This window comes from Alosa alosa, chromosome 8 (assembly GCF_017589495.1).
Source record: "Alosa alosa isolate M-15738 ecotype Scorff River chromosome 8, AALO_Geno_1.1, whole genome shotgun sequence".
NCBI lineage: Eukaryota > Metazoa > Chordata > Actinopteri > Clupeiformes > Clupeidae > Alosa > Alosa alosa.
In genome coordinates this window covers 312,896-333,487 of record NC_063196.1, presented here as the reverse complement: position 1 = coordinate 333,487, position 20,592 = coordinate 312,896, and the positions used below count along the sequence as shown (strand labels likewise).

Genomic DNA, 20,592 nt, shown 5'->3' with positions numbered 1-20,592 from the left:
AAATATTGTGAAATCCATATCCTGCTTTATCTACAGCCAGGATAAATTTGGCTAGGCCTAGGTATGTCTTGTTTAGGCTAAACAAGAATATGTCTTGTTTAGTAGAGGGTCCCTAAAGCCAAACCGAAGTATCCCGAGGTCTTTATGTGGTCGGATAGAGAGTCCAGAATGAATTTCATCAAGCCAGTACCTTTCCGGAAATGTTGCTGCTGCAGCTGGCGTTTTTAGGGGAAAGTCCGTAGGAGTCGATTGCCGAGTGTTGAGTAACACACTCTGGAAATTCACAATTTCGTCGCCGTTTTTAAAAAAAAAAAAAAAAAAACCTAGTCCAGTATTTCTTTCGAAATTGAAATTAAGTTGTATGGACTGAACTATGTTTTTTAAAAAAAAAAAAAACGGTGACGAAATTGTGAATTTCCAGAGCGTGTTACTCCACTACTGGCTTGATGAAATTCATTCTGGACTCTCTATCCGACCACATAAAGACCTCGAGATACTTCGGTTTGGCTTTAGGGACCCTCTACTCACTACCACGTAAGTGTAATGTTGTTTGGAACTGTAGAGGAGGTATAAAAATAGCGTTTTGTAGCGGCGAAATGACTTGCCCTGGTCACTTCCAGGCTAATGAGTTTTGACTAAAAACGGTAAAATCGAACTTTCTCAAAACACATTCGAATGACATGATTTTGATGTCAACTCAACGTATGTACTCCCAATCATCCGTAAATTGATCTAAAGTGCATTTTACTCCGGATAATTCCTTTAAGCAAGTGCATGTGTTCAATCTTCATCTAGAAGTTCACGTGTACTGTGTTTTCCTACCATCCATAGCAGTTGCAGTCAGCCTGATCCTCCAGTAGCAGAGTGAAGCAGCACCTAACAGAAATAGAAGGGGGGGGGGGGAGACAGCTGTTAGATAAATATGTTCAACTGAACAAACAAACTAACAGCTAAGCCTACAATCAAGTAATTTTACGGCACAACCTACCACTCATACAAACGTAATTCAAAACGAAGGCTAAGTTTCAGTCAGTTATTGTTTGCCATTTCCCTCGTCAGCCCAGCTATCGCTACGAAAAGCGGTTGGCCGCCCATTTCAGTGTGAAGTGCTTAGCTACCTAACCTGACCCTAGCCAGATGAATTTCGCTCCGCCTAGCTCCACTCATCCATCTGGAACCAATCCATTGAAGTGTTGCTTCAGAAGGCTGGGCCTAATCAAAAAATGCTTGCATATGATTGAATAAGCCACTTGTCCGTCATCTATTGACGTGCTCAGGGTGCGATTTGTGTAAAAACCAGAGGGGGGGATGATTTTGAATAAGTTTGTAAACCCCCCCACCCAAAAAAAAAATGAATGAACGATTCATAGCCTAGTAATGTCATGGCTAATAATACCCTATATTGTTTTTGCCACCTTTGTAACATTTTAGTTTACCGTGGTGTATGACTTTAAACAGCGAGTGTGCTTGGTATGATGATCAGCTCCTCTAATGCAGGGTAGGACTACGTTTTGACAAGCATACAAATTCACCTTGTTCTTGCCCCATCTGAAATGACTTCTCTACTTTTGCTGCCTCCATCCTTTCTGTATTTGTTGTGTAAAAAAACGTTGTATATGATGGCACTGAAGTCTTACGTTAGTGAATTGGCTAACAGTGTTAGTTGGTAACCAAATAGCCTACACATTGCGCTGCGCTCGTAGGCTACGTGCATTCTCTCTCCTGCTGATTTCGCGTTCAGTAGCCAAGTCGTAATATTGCAAAAGTTGAAAAATAAATGTGTTTATTGTAGCCTACAGAAAATAAATAGCCTATCATACTGTCAGTTAATTGCCTACAGTGCAGTGAAGAGTTTGGAGAATAAAATTATAGGGCAACTTCAAGTTTTATGAAAATAATTTACGAACCAGAACATAAAGACCATGAAGCTTCTATTTCTTGCAGCTGTTAAAACACCCGCTAGATAGTTTAAATACCCACCAACATTCGTTTTTGCAGTACAGATTATTTCTAAAAGTTATTTGTCTACTACTGGCTGATTTATCAAACGAGTGCTTTCTCGTTCGTCCTCCGCAAACTACAGGTGTTTCTGTAGAGAGCCATTGAATAAGCGATGCCAAGCAATTTCTGTAACACTTTTTGTGACATTCAGCAAATATCTCCTCATTTAATGTAAGTTCCTTCGGACAATAGGCCCACGTTCTACTCTACGTGCAGTTGTCCTCCATTTCAGTTGCATCAGTTTTCTAATTTTGAAGGTTCTAAAACATTATTATGCTTCACTGAATCCTTCTTGTTTTCTTTCATTTGTCCAGCTAACTTTTCCATTGAACCTAGCCATTTATGATGGATTACACACTCGACATTCTGAAATGTCCTGCACGATCAAGGCCAAATTAAGTTATCACGCAGCCACTGTGTCAGCAGCATTAGTGCTGGCGGTGGCCAGTCGTTTCTGATGTCAGATTATTATGTAGGCTAGCCTACTAGACTGTTCTCACGTTGTTGCAGCTTTACTTATATGAAGTAGCATTAATCAATATGAAGGGCAGAGGGGGATAAATGTTGTCCCCCCCCCCGACGATAAAAATAATTTAGCAGAGGTAGGGATAGGAAAACCAGAGGGGGGGGAATCCTAACCATCCCCCCCTACAAATCGCACCCTGGACGTGCTACTTCAACCACTCACATCGAAGCCAACCCTTGACGCTGATAACAGTCTCACAGTCGCTTCTACGCTATGTCACATCTATGAAACTTCCGCCCTGCGTCCTGATTGGCTGTACCATAAAATCGGTTGCAGAAATCACTCTCAATGGAAGAGGTCCCAGATGGATGTGAGTGAAGCTAGGCGGAGCTAAGCGGAACAAAATTTATCTGGCTAGGGTCAGGTTATTAGCTACCGCCTCCACTGCACACAACCGTGAACCTAGAAACATTCCCGAGGTCTAGCTAACGTAATATAACTTGCCTACTGAATCCTCGGTTATCGCTTAATCAAGTTATGAACTTACTCGGCGTAATACCAATATTATCAAACTAGCTAGAGGTAAACTTAACATCCTCTCTAGACGTAGCATCTACGAGTATGTTGCTAAGCTACAAGTTTGAAGTTAACGCCAGCTTGCTTGCTTACTTGATTAGCCGAGTCGTTTTAAACAGACTTCACACACTCCATTCGAATAAAAAACACAAATTAATTGTAACTTACATTGGTTGTGGTAGGAAAACATCAGTTTCGTCGTCGTTGGTTGGACGAACCAGACACCAAGAATGTAAACTTTCTGCAAGAGGATGCTTGACAGCAGTGCCTGTAGGAATCAATGATGCAAGGAGAAGGCTACTGCACATGCGCACAAGTTAATTACGGGATGTGGAGTTTTAGGGAGCACCAGATTGTATGCATTAGAAGCTGAGACAGTTGGATTCACAGGTGACACCTGTGCATTCATTCACTGTTCACAATTCACTGTACATTATTAGGAGATGCACACATCTCTTTATATAAGTTCTCACAGTTGATGGTGTTTGTCAGAGTGGCAGAGGCAATTACAGCAGTGGCGATATCCTTTCACATCCTCATGACCACGAATGTCATATTGCTTTTATAACAGTTCCATTGCCATCTAATTTAGTTTTAAGATACAGAATTGTGTTTTCTATCGTTTATTTTTTTGTTCGTTCATCGTCTGCCCACACAAATAGTTCTAATCTAGCCTTTTCGTTTACCGTTGTCAAGCAACATGACACCACTCGAAAGACCTACATTAGGGTTTTGCCTATGGACAATATCATCGTCCATCGTGATGGTTGACAGACATCACGATGGGAAGCAACCATCGTGATGCCACGCTCCCACATGCCAGTCACTAATTCCTGCTGTAACAGGCTAAAACATAAAAAAGCCTTTCCCTGGAAATGAAATTGAGCCTACTTTAAAGGCTGTCAGCCAAACAGTTATCACGTAGTAGTCTACCGTCTCATAAAATAAAAGACTTATTAGTCTACCATCTTATTCAAATAATTCCTGACTGTGACGTGAATGTGTAATTGTCTTTTTGTAGCCTACATGTCTCGCAGGCCTATAGCTTACATTTGACGTAAAATATGTAGCAATGTTTTAGCAGAAAATAGTCCTATTGAATTATTATTGTTAGGCTATGACTAGGACATTCTAAGCTCAAAATTTTTTTTTATGAGGCTACAGCTGAAGCCAAATGCTGCCCTTCTCCTCTGTGTTAAAATAAACCACTTCTTTCGTTAATTACAGGATCAGAAGGTAGCCTATCCGTCTTTAACTGTAAGGCTTGAATTTCATGCATTTAGCAAAAGACCCAGACAGTAGCGGAGTAATCGGGATTCGTTATCTGTAAAAGTTTTTTTTACTTAGCCCTATAGCCTGGACTGCGCAATCGCAGCCCTTTACTTTCACTTCCCGCCGCCCTCATAGTCAGCATAGACGGTAGCCTGATAACGTGGGATGCCGCATAGCGTAGGCCTACTACTGAAGATTTTAAATGAGTGACAACGATAGTAGTCTTAAGTAGCTTTTTTTGCTAGGCCCAGCACGTAAGTGTTCAGATTGACTGTCTATCCGTCTTTCATAACGATTTTCTTGGAGCAGATCTTCCACACAACTTCGGTAGTCTGGTCAGTATGTCTCTCTTAGCTGTCCACTTTCATCAGGCCGTATATCAATAATACATTTTTTATTTTTTATGTAGAAAATTATAAAAAGTATTTCTGTACAGACATATGGTATTAATTAGTGTTTACCAAAGCCCCCGATGATATCATCGTCCATCACAATGTTTTACTGTACACATCGTCAACTGCCAATTTAGGGAACATCGCAATGCTCCCCTCCATAAATACAATTCTCTTTTTTTCCATGTGTTTTTTTTTCTTACCTGATTCCCTCAGGCAGCAGCAAGACCTTCAGCGCCAGAAGGATCAGGAACGGGAACAGGAGCGTGAGTTGCAGGAGCGAGATCGTCTGGAGCAAGAACGGCAAGAACGAGAACGTTTAGAGCGGGACAGGGTGGATAGGGAGCAGTTACAACGTGAACGTGCAGAGCGTCAGCGCCAGGAACGGCAAGAGCAAGAGCGTCAGGAACAAGACCAGCTGGAGCGTGAGCGGCTGGAGAAAGAATTGATAGAGCAAGAGAGGATGGAAAGGGAGAAGCAAGACAGGGAGCAGGAGCAGTTGGACAAAGAACACATGGACTGGGAAAGAGGCAGGCGCATGTCTAATGCTGGTGAGTCTCTATTTGTTTCTTGATCTACACCCTACACAGTACAATAGAACTACTGAACAGCTGTCAACAAATTAATGGGTCATACAAGTTTACAAGTTTACCCTTATCCCTTTGCATTATTTGCAGTACCTATTTTTCATGTAGTGATTACTGATGTTCTCACTTTTTTGCCTAAACCTCTGTAGCAACAGTATTTTAGGCTACAGCGTTTAACTATAACTTGTAAGCTTGATGCATGTGAGTTAGCATGATGCTACTCCATGGTACCTCATCTGCTCCCATGCATCCATTTTTCATTTTAATTGTGTGGGTGATGCTCAAGATGGCTACATTTAACTCAAAGCCCTGTTATCCAGGACAGATGGGCAGCTGCCAGGTCTAGAAAAAGTTAGTTGCTTTGTAGCATGAGCTGCTTACCTGTGTGCATGAGTTCCATAGTTACTACATTACATTAGCCAGACTGCTCTGCCCTGTAAACACAGGTCTGACTTCATACAAAGATTGACACACGCAGTGGTGTCGTTAGGTATGGGCATTTGGGGCTATATCCCTGGATGTTTTTTTCAATAGCCCCTCTCACAACACTTACTAAAAAAAAGAAGAGAGAGCAAATAACGCAGAATCTATTTGAAGGGTTCAGATGCAAAAGCCTCTAAATGCCACCTACGTCAAAAATGAGAGAAAGATGTTGAGTGGATTCTCTCCACACATAGTATAAGTTAATCAAATAATTTAAAACCCACTAAATACCACTCTCTTCCTGGTCTGAAGGTTTATAGCGATTTATTGGGGGCCAAGCTGCGCGGCAACCCATAGTGATTCTACCTTTTCTTATTATTATTGGGGGCCAAGCAGCGAAGCTGCGCAGCAACCCATAGTGTTTGTACCTTTTCTTATTATTGGGGGCCAAGCAGCGAAGCTGCGAGGCAACCCATAGTGATTCTATGTGTTATTATTATTATTATAACGAAATGCTCATTTGCCATTGAACCATACAGTAAAAAGTTGGGAAATCTGGCACATTGATTCGGTATAGTCATATGATTAATTTCACTAAGTTTCATGTCAAGTGCTCTAGCGGCCCCAATGTGTCAGATTTTGCATTACATCTATGCGCTTAAAGTTTCAACCATACAAATTGAGGTATACTTGGAATCCTTGGATGAGACCAAACTCAACGCACCCCATGACGTCAATTTCTGCCACGTTGGATCTTCCGCCATATTGGATTTAATCAAAAACACTTAAAAGGAATCAAAGGTCATAAAATTTGCAAAACTTTAGCAAAACTTTCTCGCATCGACACCAAACTTGGTACATGGACTCGGGAACACATCCTGAAGACACACAATGTATTTAGTGAGCTTTGACCACTAGGGGCGCTATAATTATCAACAATTTCTTGTATCGACACCAAACTTGATATGTGGACTTGTGACTACAACCTGAGGACGCACAATAAATTTGGTGATGTTTGAGGTGTGCTTATGTGTGGGGAGCTATTGGGTTGTGTGGGGGAGGAAGTTGATCTGTGTACATGTCTGTGTGTGGGACGGGGGGGTTAATTGGGTGTGTGTATAATGTAGCAACACTGGGTTGCCATGACAACTCCTGCTCAACTGCTTGGCCCCCACATTGCTGCTTGCAGCTATATTTATTGGGGGCCAAGCAGCGAAGCTGCGAGGCAACCCATAGTGATTCTATGTGTTCTTATTGGGGGCCAAGCAGCGAAGCTGCGAGGCACCATTAGTGATTCTACCTATTCCTATTATTGGGGGCCAAGCAGCGAAGCGGCAAGGCAACCCTTAGTGATTCTACCTTTTCTTATTATTATTGGGGGCCATGCAGCGAAGCTGCGAGGCAACCCATAGTGATTCTATTTGTTCTTATTGGTGGCCAAACAGCGAAGCTGCGAGGCAACCCATAGTGATTCTATTTGTTCTTCTTATTATTGGGGGCCAAGCAGCGAAGCTGTGAGGCAACCCATAGTGATTCTACGTATTCTTATTGGGGGCCAAGCAGCGAAGCTGCGAGGCAACCCATAGTGATTCTATTTGTTCTTATTATTATTGGAGGCCAAGCAGCGAAGCTGCGAGGCAACCCATAGTGATTCTACGTATTCTTATTATTGGGGGCCAAGCAGCGAAGCTGCGAGGCAACCCATAGTGATTCTACGTATTCTTATTGGGGGCCAAGCAGCGAAGCTGCAGGGCAACCCATAGTGATTCTATGTTTTCTTCCCTATTATTATTACGCTTCCGCCATTGAAGTCTATGGCAGCCCATAGAACCGACTGGTCAAAAGTTGTGAAATTTGGCACACTGATTGGGGACAGTCCAATAATTCATTTCACCAAGCTTCAAGCCGGCACATCCAGCGCTCTAGCGCCACCAACAGGTCAAATTTGGACGTGCGTTCACGCACGTAACTTTTGACCCGTATGCCCGATTGCCGATAATGTGGTATCGTTGGAATCCTTGGACCAAGCCGAGTTCAACGCACCCTATGACGTCAATTTCCGCCATGATGGATTTTCCGCCATTTTTGGATTTTTTCAAAAACCTTTAAAAAGTTTCACGCCTCACATAGTTTGTCCGATTTTCACGAAACTTAGCACATAACATCTTCAGACCAAGCCGCAAAAAAGTTATCGATTTTCATCTTCGAACTAAAACCGTTTGCCTGTAACAGTAAAAGCGAAATATCTTGCGAAGCCGCCAAACAGGAAGTGAGCTCATATCTCAGCAACCCTTTCATCTGTCATAACAAATCTTAGTACATGGACTTATAACCCAATCAGTAGGGCACTCAAAAAATCTGGTGATCTTTGACCTCTAGGGCGCACTGTAATTAGCAAAAATGCATTTTGGCCTGTAGCTGCTGTTGTGCTTAGAATTAAAATGCACTAGTGGTGTCTGACAATACTGTGGAAGGTCCTTAGGTCAACAGAAGACAACTTGTGATGTTAACATAATTTATTTGGCTGCCATATTGGATTTAATCAAAAACATGAATAAGTAACAAGTCACAAATTTCAGCTGATCCTCACCAAAATTGGCAGAGACCACCTTCAGATCATGCCTTATCAGTGTATTTTTTCTGGAACAATTGACAGAAGCGTTCGCCTGTAACAGCCAATCGAAATTTGCGGCGAAGCCGCCAAATAGGAAGTGAGCTCATATCTCAGCAACGCTTTCATGTATCAAAACCAAACTTAGTACATGGTCCTCAGGACCAACCAGGAGGACGCTCAAGAAATTTGGTGACCTTTGACCTCTAGGGGGCTCTGTAATTGGCAAAAATGTATTTTGGCCTGTAGTTGCTGCATTATTCTGCAATGCAGGTCAATGCCAGCCCATAGAACCGTCTGGTTCATCCTGATGATGCACAAATAATTTGGTGACCTTTGACCTCTATGGGGGCATTGAAATCACAGCAATCAATCAATCTTTTATTTTTGATGTCAAACTGATGACAGCGAGTTCCATCCAGTTAATTCTAAAGCTTGCGTGCAAGAGTGGGGCAGGGTTTGATTTGGTTCAGTCATATCTTTAATTTATCAAAGTTTCAAGTCTGCACTTTGAGTGCTCTAGTGCCACCAACATTTCAAATTTTTTATTACATCTATGCACTTAATGTTTCAACCGTACACCACTTTTTGAACATTAAGGTATATTTGGAATCCTTGGATGAGACCGAACTCGACGCACCCCATGACGTCAATTTCCGCCATGTTGGATCTTCCGCCATATTGTATTTCATCAAAAACACTTAAAAGGCATCAAATGTCATAAAGTTTGTCCGATTTTCACAAAACTTGACGCAGATGATCTTCAGACCATGACTCACAAATGCATTGCTTTTTGGAGCCATATTCAAAACATGTCGCCCGTCGTGACCAATCAAGTTTGGCAGCGAAGCCGCCAAACAGGAAGTGAAGTGATCTCACCAAGGCTTTCGCGTATCAACACCAAACTCAGTATATGACCTCAGGACCCAATTAGGAGGAGGCTCAATAAATTTGATGACTTTTGACCTATAGGTGGCGCTATAATTAGCAATATTACGTTTTGTCCTGTAACGGGTGATGTGTTTGGAATTAAAACATATTAGTGACGTCTATTAATACTTTGAGAGGTCCTTAGGCCGACACATGCCAACATGTGACATCAACATAATTGATTCAACCGCCATATTGGATTTCACCAAAAACATTTAAAAGGCATCAAAGGTCACAAAGTTTCTCCAATTTTCATGAAACTTGACGCAGATGATCGTCAGACCATGACTCATAAACGCATTGCTTTTTGGAGAAATATTCAAAACCGGTTGCCTGTGACGACCAATCACCTTCCTCACCAAACAATCTGGTGACCTTCATCCACTAGGGCGGCGCTAGAGTAACACATGATTAGGTCATATCTCAGCAATGCTTTGACAAAACCAAACTTGGTTCATGGACTTGTGACCACATCCTGAGGATGCACAATCAATTTTGCGACCTTTGACCACTAGGGGTGCTATAATTTGTGACACTTTCTCGTATCGTCACCAAACTTGGTATGTGGACTCGTGACTACAACCTGACTACGCACAATAAATTTGGTGATGTGTGAGGTATGCATATGTGGGAAAGGAGGTTTATCCGTGTATATGTGTATGTGTGGGACGGGGGCGTTAATTGGGTGTGTGTATAATGTAACAACATTGGGTTGCCATGACAACTCCTGCTCAACTGCTTGGCCCCCACATTGCTGCTTGCAGCTATATTTACACATCTTTCCGCTGCCATTGAAGTCTATGGCAGCCCATAGAACCGTACAGTAAAAAGTTGTGAAATTTGGCACATTGATTCCATACATTCCCTTATTCCATTTCACCAATTTTCAAGTCTGAATCCCAGGCAGTCTAGCGCCACCAATGGGTCAAAGTTGGCGTTGCATCCATGCACTTAACTTTTGAACCGTATGTCCAATTTTGAACATCGATATATAGTTGGAACCCCTGGACCGACCTGAGTTTAATGACTCCTATTACGTTACTTTCCGCCATATTGGACCTCCGCCATATTGGATTTCATCAAAAACATTTAAACGTTTTCATAGGTCACAAACTTCATCCAATTTTCATGAAACTTGGATGTCTCATAATTGCATTACCTTTGACACCCATACTCAAGACTAGTCGCCAGTCACGACCAATCAAAATTGGCGGAGAAACCGCCAAACAGAAAGTGAACTAAGATCTCGACAAGGCTTTCACATATCAAAACCAAACTCAGTATATGGGCTCAGGACCCAATTAGGAGGAGGCTCAATAAATTTGATGACTTTTGACCTACAGGTGGCGCTATAATTAACAAAACTACGTTTTGGCTTCTATGGGTTGATGTGTTTGAAATTAAAACATATTAGTGATCTCTCTTAATATTTTGGGAAGTCCTAAGGCTGACACATATAAACTTTTGACATAAATAAAATAATTGATTGGACCGCCATATTGGATTTCATCAAAAACACTTGAAAGTTTTCACAGGTCACAAATTTCATCCAATTTTCACGAAACTTGGCAGAGATGATTTTCAGGCCATGCCTCACAAATGCATTGCTTTTTGGACCTTTATTCAAAACAAGTCAGCCGTGACGACCAATCGAAATTGGTGGCGAAGCCTCCAAACAGGAAGTGAACTGTTATCTCCGCCAAGCTTTCACGTATCAAAACCGAACTCCGTACATGGGCTCAGGACCCAATTAGGAGAAGGCTCAATACATTTTGTGACTTTTGACCACTATGGGGGCACTATAATCACAGGAAGTAGGCTCATATCTCAGCAACATTTTCACATATCAAAACCAAACTTGGTATATGGACTTGGGACCCCATCCTGAGGACACACAATCAATTTGGTGACCTTTGACCACTAGGGGGGCGCAAGAGTTACAGGAAGTTAGCTCCTATCTCCGCAACGCTTTCACGTACCACAACCAAACTTGGTACATGGACTTGGGACCCCATCCTGAGGACACACAATACATTTGGTGTACTTTGACCACTAGGGGCGCTATAATTAGCAATACTTTGTCGTATCATCCTCAAACTTGGTACGTGGACTCATGAACACATCCTGAATAGCTACAATACATTTGGTGTCTTTTGACCACTAGGGAGAACTATGACATGAATTAGGCTCAAATCTTACTAATGCTTTCATGGATTGAAACCAAACTTTGTACATGGACTCAAGACCCAATCCCAATCCAATTCATTCCAATTCAAACCAATCCGATCAACAATCACAAGAAGTAGCCTCATATTTTAGCAATCCCAACCCAATCCAGTTTAATTCAATACAATCCAATCAACAATCACTTGAAGTAGGCTCATATCTCAGCAATCCCAATCCAATCCAGTCCATTCCAATCCAGTCCTGTCCAATTCAGTCCAGTCCAATCCCAATCCAATTCAATCCAGTCCAGTCCAGTCCAGTCCAATTCAATCCAATCCAATCCAATCAACAATCACATGAAGTAGGCTCATATCTCAGCAATCCCAATCCAGTCCAGTCCAGTCCAGTCCAATCCAATCCAGTCCAGTACAATACAATCCAATTCAGTCCAATTAAATTCAATCCAATCAACAATCACATGAAGTAGGCTCATATCTCTGCAATCCCAATACAGTCCAGTCCAGTCCAGTCCAATCCAATCAAGTCCAATCATATCCAGTCCAGTCCAGTTCAATCCAATCCAATCTAATCCAGTCCAATTCAATCTAATGCAATCCAGTCCAGTCTAGTCTAGTCTAGTCTAGTCTAGTCTAGTCTAGCCTAGTCTAGTCTAGCCTAGTTTAGTCTAGTCTAGTCTAGTCTAGTCCAGTCCAATCCTAACTTCTGCTTATTTGCTTGGCCCCCACATTGCTGCTTGCAGCTATATTATTGATTTATATTGTTGTTAGGTTACGGGGACACTGGCGAGACACACCGCTCCGTCTGGCATCATGTTTTTGTTTGTTTTTTATGTAATGTTCGTAATTTTTTGTAATGTCATGTTCATTTTTTATATTGATTTGTCTAGTTAAATGTATTCTCTCTTTATTTATGTTAGTTTCGATAGTTGTCGTGTTATTCTTAGTCCCTTTTACTGCTTCCAAGTCGGCTGATGTCGTTGTCATTGGGAGCTTGCTATGGCTAGAACTACCTTTTGCCCTGGACTGACCTCCTTCATCCATCTATCCGTGAGCGGTGCTGCACTTTACTGTCTGGTCGAGGAGATTTATCGGGACAGCTGGACCTGGGCCTACTCTGCTAGGGATCTGCCGCGACCGCCGAGCTGCTGCTGACCTGCGAGCTGCCATCTGCCTTGCCTGGAGTCTCGATTGAGCAGACTAGCCTGCTGCTAACGTTCAAAACTACCGTTGACGTTGGGGAGCTCTGCAGTCTCTCAGAGCATCAGGCTGTCTCTGTCGGGGGTCCACCGAGTTGCTGATCTGCGGGATCGCCCATAACTTCAGACGGTTAGCTTCTATGCTTCCATTGATCTCTAGACTGCAGTCTACCAGTAGGCCTACTAACATAATTTACAGAAGGCCCATGTTAATGTTGGATCCTCCGGGTTGGTCTGGAGACGCAGCTGTGCGCCATGTCATTGCCATTGGACTGAGTTGGACTAAGTTAACACAGACTTTTCTTTATTTTAATTTCTTATTTATTTATTTTATTACTTTGTTTGTGGAGCGCTTTGTGTGTCACTCTGTGCATGTTAAATGCGCTAAAAAATAAAATTGACTTAACTTGACTTGACTTATATGCTCATTTAAAAGAAAAGTGGTCAGACAGATTTAGAGGGTTTAGCATCTGAACTCTTCAATTATAGTTTATATTCCCTTTGGGCATTAAAACCTTGAGATGAGATGGACCTACAGTATTTATCAAACATACAAGTATACGGGTTTCCTCTCACTCTCCTTCATGCAGCAGATCTAACTTGAATGTTACCTTACCATAAAACATAATTTGAAACGTAGGCTACACTGCAAAAAATAAAATTTAACCAAGTGTTATTAATCTTATATTAAGATCAAACAATATATTTGGGATTATTTTTAGTATGAATAGACTTACCTAGCAACACCTTTTTTTTGATATGTTGTAATATGCGGAAATGGCGATATGATGAATTGAAACATCTCATCACGTAAACAGGAAATGAGTCATAAATTCACCATGCATTGATTGACGTACAAAATGGCAGTGTGGTCTAGCGCCACCATCTGACGACAGGAATAGTAACTATACTGCTTTAAGACCATTCATCAGATTAATTTCATTGTTGGTGTGCATTAAGTGATAAGTGTCCCAATTCTCTATATTGTGAAGAGATTTTTGATATGTTGAAAAGGGGAGAAGATGAATTAGGGTATTGCTCAACAGACTTGTTGATCTCTGCCTCTGAAAACCACGCCCACCGCGGCAGAAGTAGCTGACAGTGACAGAGATCGCAGATGACACAGGTGGCTGCTGATTGTGGTAAAATATAATTAGTTTGACATGTTTTTCTTAGATTTGTCAAAATGTAGCGAGAAATAAACACTGTTCCTTACTATCTGATTTTACCATTGTTGTAACCATTGATCGTGTCTGGTCTGATTGATTTACACGGCACGTATGTTAGACAACTTTCTACCGTTCGCCTGCTAGTTTCCGTAAGCTAGTTTAATATCTTGCTCATGAATGTCTGTGTTCTTGCTTGAGCTAATATCATACCATAGTGATAGTGTTCTCGTAAGAGACCATTCGAAACCATCATTCAAGAAACATTCAATCAAAAGTTATGTCATATGAGACAGCTCTATACCACGGCAGCGAGCCGCTGCTCTTCATTTAAAACAGCCTGGCGAGAGTTATTTTGGCGAGAGTTACGCAGATGAAACGTGTCTGTTTGCTGAATGATAAGATGCAAGCTTGCTTGTTAAGGGCGTGATGCAGAGAAACGCGGGTTGTTAGTGATTGGTTCAAAGCGGTTCAAAGGAACTCCAATGATTTTAAACCTCAAACTGTGCCCTCCCCGGAAATAAACATTTGCCTATGGATCTAGGCCAGACTCTCTGCAAAGTCAGAGAGTCTGGTATCCAGGCTACATCACTACCACAGTTAAGTAAAAATAATAAAAATAAAAAATCAGGTTGTCACATTAATACCATCCAATCAGTTAAGCCAATTAGAAGGCAATTATTATGACATTATCAATCATTTCTTATTTAAAATGTGCAAAATTGGAAATGTCCTTGTTTGAGGTATCTTGTCAAGTTACCATAGCACTGAAATATTTCACAGGTCAGAGAACATAGACAAATCTAAAGTCTAGAAAAAAAACTGTAAAAGAGAAAAAAGAAAGGAAAATAGTAAACTTAAGTGTTGCAATATAAGCTTGTGAACTCAATTCCTTATGCTGTCCTTGTGTGAGTAAAGGAATGTGTGTAACCTTAGCTAGTCGTGTCTCCTCAGTTGATGCCTTTAAGCACAACTAACTTCTCAAACAGTGTTGCATTCAGACGACGCCTATGGGGCCTGTCTAGGACGATAAAATGTAATTATGAGGACCGCCAAGGGCGCCTGAGGCGGTTATATAGGTTTAGTCAGATTTTTTTTTTTTTTTTTTTTGCATGCCCAAATTTCCGTCAATGATTCCCGGGACACTGAAAGACCGGGGTACACGAAACTTGGTGAGCATGTAACCCCACATGGATAGCATGGAACCATCGTTTTTCGTTTTGATCTGTAGCCCCCCCGCTGGACTGGACCCCCCTAAAGGAGGGTAGGGCAGACACAGTTTTCTGTGAATATCTTGAAAACCGTAGGGTTTAGGAGGACCATTTTTTTTGTATGTTGATCTCAAGGCCATGTCAACCCATTCCATAACCACTCATTTCATGTATAGCCACCTAGTTAAACACAAAAAAGTAAAAATGAGGTGTTGTAATTGAAGGTATCTTGGACACTGAAAGACCGGGGTACACTAAACTTGGTGAGCATGTAACCCCACATGGATAGCATGGAACCATCGTTTTTCGTTTTGATCTGTAGCCCCCGCTGGACTGGACCCCTAAAGGAGGGGTAGGGCAGACACAGTTTTCTGTGAATATCTTGAAAACCGTAGGGTTTAGGAGGACCATTTTTTTTGTATGTTGATCTCAAGGGGCCATGTCAACCCATTCCATAACCACTCATTTCATGTATGGCGCCACCTAGTTAAACACAAAAAGTAAAATGAGGTGTTGTAATTGAAGGTATCTGTGACCTAACATAGTCAAAACTGCACGAAATTGGAAGTGTAAGATCATTATGACACCCTCTGTATGCACGCCAAGTTTTGTGGAATTCCGTTCATGGGGGCCACACAATAAATTAATTTATGTTACTATACACCAACTGGCCTGTAGGTGGCGGAGACAGTTTTCTGTGAATATCTCGAGAACCGTAGAGCCTAGGAGGTCCACCTTTTTTTGTATGTTGGTCTTAAGGGGCATGTCAACCCATCCCATTACCACTTATTTCATGTATAGCGCCACCTAGTTAAAAAATTAAAAAGCAAAAAATTAGGTGTTTTCATCACAATATCTCTGGCTGACAAGGTCAAAACTGCACGAAATTAAAAGTGTAGGATCATTATGACACCCTCCGAATGCATGCCAAGTTTTGTGTACTTTCGTTCATGGGGGGCCTTACAATAAAATCATTTATGTGTACATTTAGTGACGTACACCAACAAGGATTCCCAGGACACTGAAAGACTGGGGTACACAAAACTTGGTGGGCATGTACCCCCACATGGATAGCATGGAACCGTCATTTTTTCGTTTTGATCTGTAGCCCCCAGCTGGACTGGACCCCCGAAGGAGGGTAGGGCAGACACAGTTCTCTGTGAATATCTTGAGAACTGTAGGGCCTAGGATGACCATTTTTTTTTCATTATGTTTGCCTCCAGGGGTCATGTTAACCCATTTCATGTGCACACATGTGCACAAACAGATACACACACACACACACACACACACACATACATTCACAGTAATCATACGTATGACACATGCTCACACAGTAGACATATGTACGCTTGCATGCACAGGCACATACGCAGGCACACACACACACACACACACTCACACACACACACACCCACACACATAACATAAACATAACACAAACAATCAAGTATTTCTCAGAATTATGAACAGGCAAGATGGAGGTGGGGTTGTATAAAATGAATTTTACATGTGAAATCTATGAACTAATCATGTTTTGGTACTTGTTGTCTAGCAGATACCAGTGAGAATTGAGTGTGGATAATGCAATTTAGTGAGACAGAATCATATAGGCCTTTCAGCGTGATTTATTTTTGTGGAAAAAATGTGCTGGACTGGGCGGCGGTCATATTTTGTACCGCTCTGCGGTACATCTAGTTCCCGTTTCTTCTTGAAGCCGAAATAAATCTGAGGATATTTATCGGACATGCTTGGTTTTTACTGCAGGTACGTTCATCTTATAATATCAATAAGGACCTAGGTAATGTTACCGTTAGCGTTGGTTGAGTGATGGAGGCCAATTTGATTGATTGCATTTGTAGAAAACTATAAATGCTGTTATACCAAGCAAATTGATAGCAGCACTGTAATTGTATCTTTCGAGTGTCATTTGTTGCACGTGCTACAAAAATCATTCTGTGCAATGGAAGATTTACCAACGTTACACCGGTCTGATACAGTTTTGCCTATACATGCGTAAGACTGAGACGCCTGTTTATTTGTTTTAAGTGCGTGCAGGGTGTGAGAGGGGAATCGATGTGCTTTGATTCCAGCTTGGTAGTTGTAGTCTGTGAAATTAAAAAGCATGTGTGTGTGAAGTATCCAAACAATGACATCTTCATTTCATTATGGCTGCTTTAGCAACACACCTTAAGCTACTGTGTAGTGGGTCCCATTTAGAAGTGGCTACTGCATTCGCGCTTTCATTGACTCATGGAGCTGCGTGAATTTTATTACAACTTTTCACCACGATATGGCAGTTTAAGTCCGCTTGATCCTGTAAGTCGTAAGCCATTGGTTTCCAAAGGAGATTTTATTTGTGTTGCCAGCATAGCCTATTGACAATTTATGTTGTAAATAGGCCTACCTTATAAGCCTACCTGTAGGGAAGCTAACAGCTTTCTATTAGGATCTAGTTTGTTAGTTACAGTTTTGTCATAACTCCCTGATGCATTTTTGCATTTTGCATTTTTCTGTATCGGGTGCCTATGGACAAGGCTGGGTGAACGCTATTTATTTTTGGATTTCTTAAAAGATTGAGCTTGGTCTGGTAAATGCCAGACTAGCCATGGACCTCAGTTACACAATGCAAGGGAACATGAATCGCATTTCATCAAGGCCCATTTGGACTTGTCAGTTATTTGCACCACTGGTTAGATGTAAAACAGCATTTCGTTTCAGACTACGGTTACTTAATTTGTGCATTAACAATAACGTTTCAGACTACTGTTACTTAATTTGTGCATTGACAATAAAGTATTACATGAACTAAAGATGACTAAAATCTTATGTAGAAGAAGAAACATTCACAAAAATCCATCCATCCAAAAATGACCTTTGTTTTTGATAGCTGTTGAAAACGGCATGGAACTCACAGAGATGTGTTTGTTTATAAATAAATAAATAACATTATGCTGATACCTTTTGCTTTTCCCAAATACAATGTAGCCTACAGGTGTAAGTGACCTTTCATCAATCCAGTTGCAATGGATGAACTGTGATGAACTGCCCTACTTGTGATTGTTTAGAGATTTTAAAGGTTTTATAACAATGCTACATCTTCTTTCTACAATTCTACAATCTATTCACCTTTTCAGCACCAGTAGGCTACTTTCTGTGCAGCCGCACACACACACTCAGGCATGCCAAACAAGCATACACAAAAGTTTCAAGAGTGGGGGATGGAGTAAAAGATGGAGACAAATTGAAGTGTGATTTATTTTCGCGGAACGGATGTACAGGACTGAGCGGCGGTCATATTTTGTCAGAAATTGCTGATTATACTTAACAGCTTTCATATTGGAAAACTTTTCAAGATTGCACCTCGGCTTTCAAGCATAAACCCTGCAACTAGATTGTGTCCAAGTGCTTATCTAAATGCCTTATCATGACATTAACTCATCAAAGTTTAATATTAATCTTTTATGTATGAAGACAGTTATTGTTATGGCATGGGCCTTTTCTTGGTTGAGATGTTGGTATTTTAACATTTAATGTGTTTTTTCTTTCTTTCCACTGTGTGGGAGCTTTGGATGCACATAGTATAGCCTTTGTTAGTTGCATAACTCCAGAGCAATATTTTTTTTTCTGGACCAAACCAATTAGTGAAGTTATAGGGCAATGCATTTTTACAGTGCGTCTGTGGTTTGTTTCAAAAGCTAACCTTTAGTACTAATGATAGTGTTATGTGACATCCAAAAACACAAAATGGTGATGTAGCCTGATGTGCTAGTTGTCTTGCTTCATTGCCCCTTTCTCTCTTCTTTCTTTTTCTCTCTTTCTGTCTGGTCTGTTTCTTTACCTCTGCACGGTGGCTGCTTATTCCCCCCTGTCATGTCATCTGCTGTGCTCAGCATTTGAAAGCACCCTCTACACTCCTCCACCACCTGATTACTCCAAGACTACTTCCTCCTCCTCACCTGTCTCTTCTTCCACTCCTAGCTACCCTCCCCCCACATCCTTGACTTCCTGTTCAACGCCTCCCACCCCTCCACTCCGTCATTCTGCCTCCCGGTTTGCCACCTCACTGGGTTCTGCTTTCCACCCAGTCCTGCCACATTATGCCACGGTTCCCCGAAAACAGCCAACCCTGGCTGCTTCCCCAGCCACACACTCTCTCCCAGCTTCTGTCCCTGCCCCTCCAGCTGCACAGAAGTCCATTGTCTGGTCAGCTACTAACTTTAGTCCCCTTCCCCCATCTCCTCCAGTCATGATCAGTAGTCCACCAGGAAAAGCCACAGGTCCACGGCCAGTCATTGCCATTCCAGCCCCTGGCTCTCTCATGCAGAAGCCTCCATCACCTACACCACCCAATGGCCAGCCAGCATCACCTAAACTCCACACAACCTCACCTAAGCTCCATGCACCCTCACCAATATTAGCGCAACCCCCACCATCGGCCTGTACTCCCCCACCCCCACCCCCCCTCCCCTTCTCTCCATGCCATCCATCCCCACCCATACCCACCTCACCTCATGTGTCCTCTCCCTCACCCCTGCCTGCTATTGTCCCCTCTCCTTCCGCAGCCTCCCCTGCCTCTGCTGAACTCTCTGTAAACTCTGTGCTTGGAGACTCCTGCTCCACTCCTCCAGACCTGCCGGCCTGTCCACCTGCTGATGTTCCCTGTCAGCCGGGTAAGGGCCTCTTCTGTCTGTCTCTGTCTCCATTACTCCACTAAAGGTGGTGGTAGTGGTCGACTTTTCATTTGCTGCCTCTTTGTGCTAAGATCTATGTGAGGCTAGAGCTAAACCTAGCTATGTGCTTCACTGTGGCAAGCCATGGGATATTCTCATTGGGTCATCCCAGATTAGTTTCAAACTTTAGTTTTATGTTTGGTTTTTGTGGGGCTGTTTTGCTGTTTTTTAGTTGCATATTGAATGTCTCTGACCTCTTTGGCATGAGATTACTCGCCTCATGAAAACCTCACAGTGCCTTGATATTAAAATCAGGTCTGGCTAACCCCAGTCATACTTACAAAATCTGAAAGTTTGTCCTGAATGCCTTTATATATTGCAATAAATTGCTGTGTATAGGGGTTTTCATTTTAATATGATAATCTAAGGAAGTATTTTATTGTCTGAGAAATCTCCTTTAAAACATTATGTAAGTTATGCACTTCACCTTTTCCTCATTCATTTTTCCTCACTTCACCTTTTCCTCATTCATTTCAGCAAAAAATATTTTGTTAGCTGTGCATAATTTACCTTGGTGTCATTTGCTTTGTGTGCATCATTTTTGCCATTGCATGTCTACTTCACCTTTTATGAATGTTGCAGTCTACCCTCAGGCAGGACTGTCAACTCTTCCTGATCCAAATTTTGTGAGGTATCCCCATGTGTAATTTCTGTGTATATGCATCATTTTAGTTTAGAAGGACCAGTTCACTTGATGTCCAAAAGTAACTTCATAACCATCATTAAAACAGACAAATTAATAGTTTGTTGAACTTTGGTTGATCGTTGGGACATTCTATCAGAAACTTACATTTTCACTATAAAATTCTTTGGGAAAAAATATTCGGTGACACTTTATAATA

The 20,592-nt window shown here is 41.8% G+C and overlaps 1 protein-coding gene across 6 annotated transcripts in view; it reads left to right on the top strand.

Annotated features, from left to right (window-relative positions):
• Window positions 1-20,592, top strand: part of enah (ENAH actin regulator) — a 237,346-nt gene that overhangs the window by 127,964 nt on the left and 88,790 nt on the right. For 4 of the 6 annotated variants that reach the window (XM_048249978.1, XM_048249976.1, XM_048249977.1 and 1 more), the window contains 2 exons: window positions 4,924-5,258; window positions 19,583-19,690. In XM_048249978.1, coding sequence (XP_048105935.1) covers window positions 4,924-5,258; window positions 19,583-19,690 — 443 coding nt within the window. Of the gene's footprint in view, window positions 1-4,923; window positions 5,259-18,910; window positions 19,691-20,592 lie in introns of all 6 variants that reach the window. The other 2 variants (XM_048249973.1, XM_048249979.1) reach the window with 2 other exon arrangements.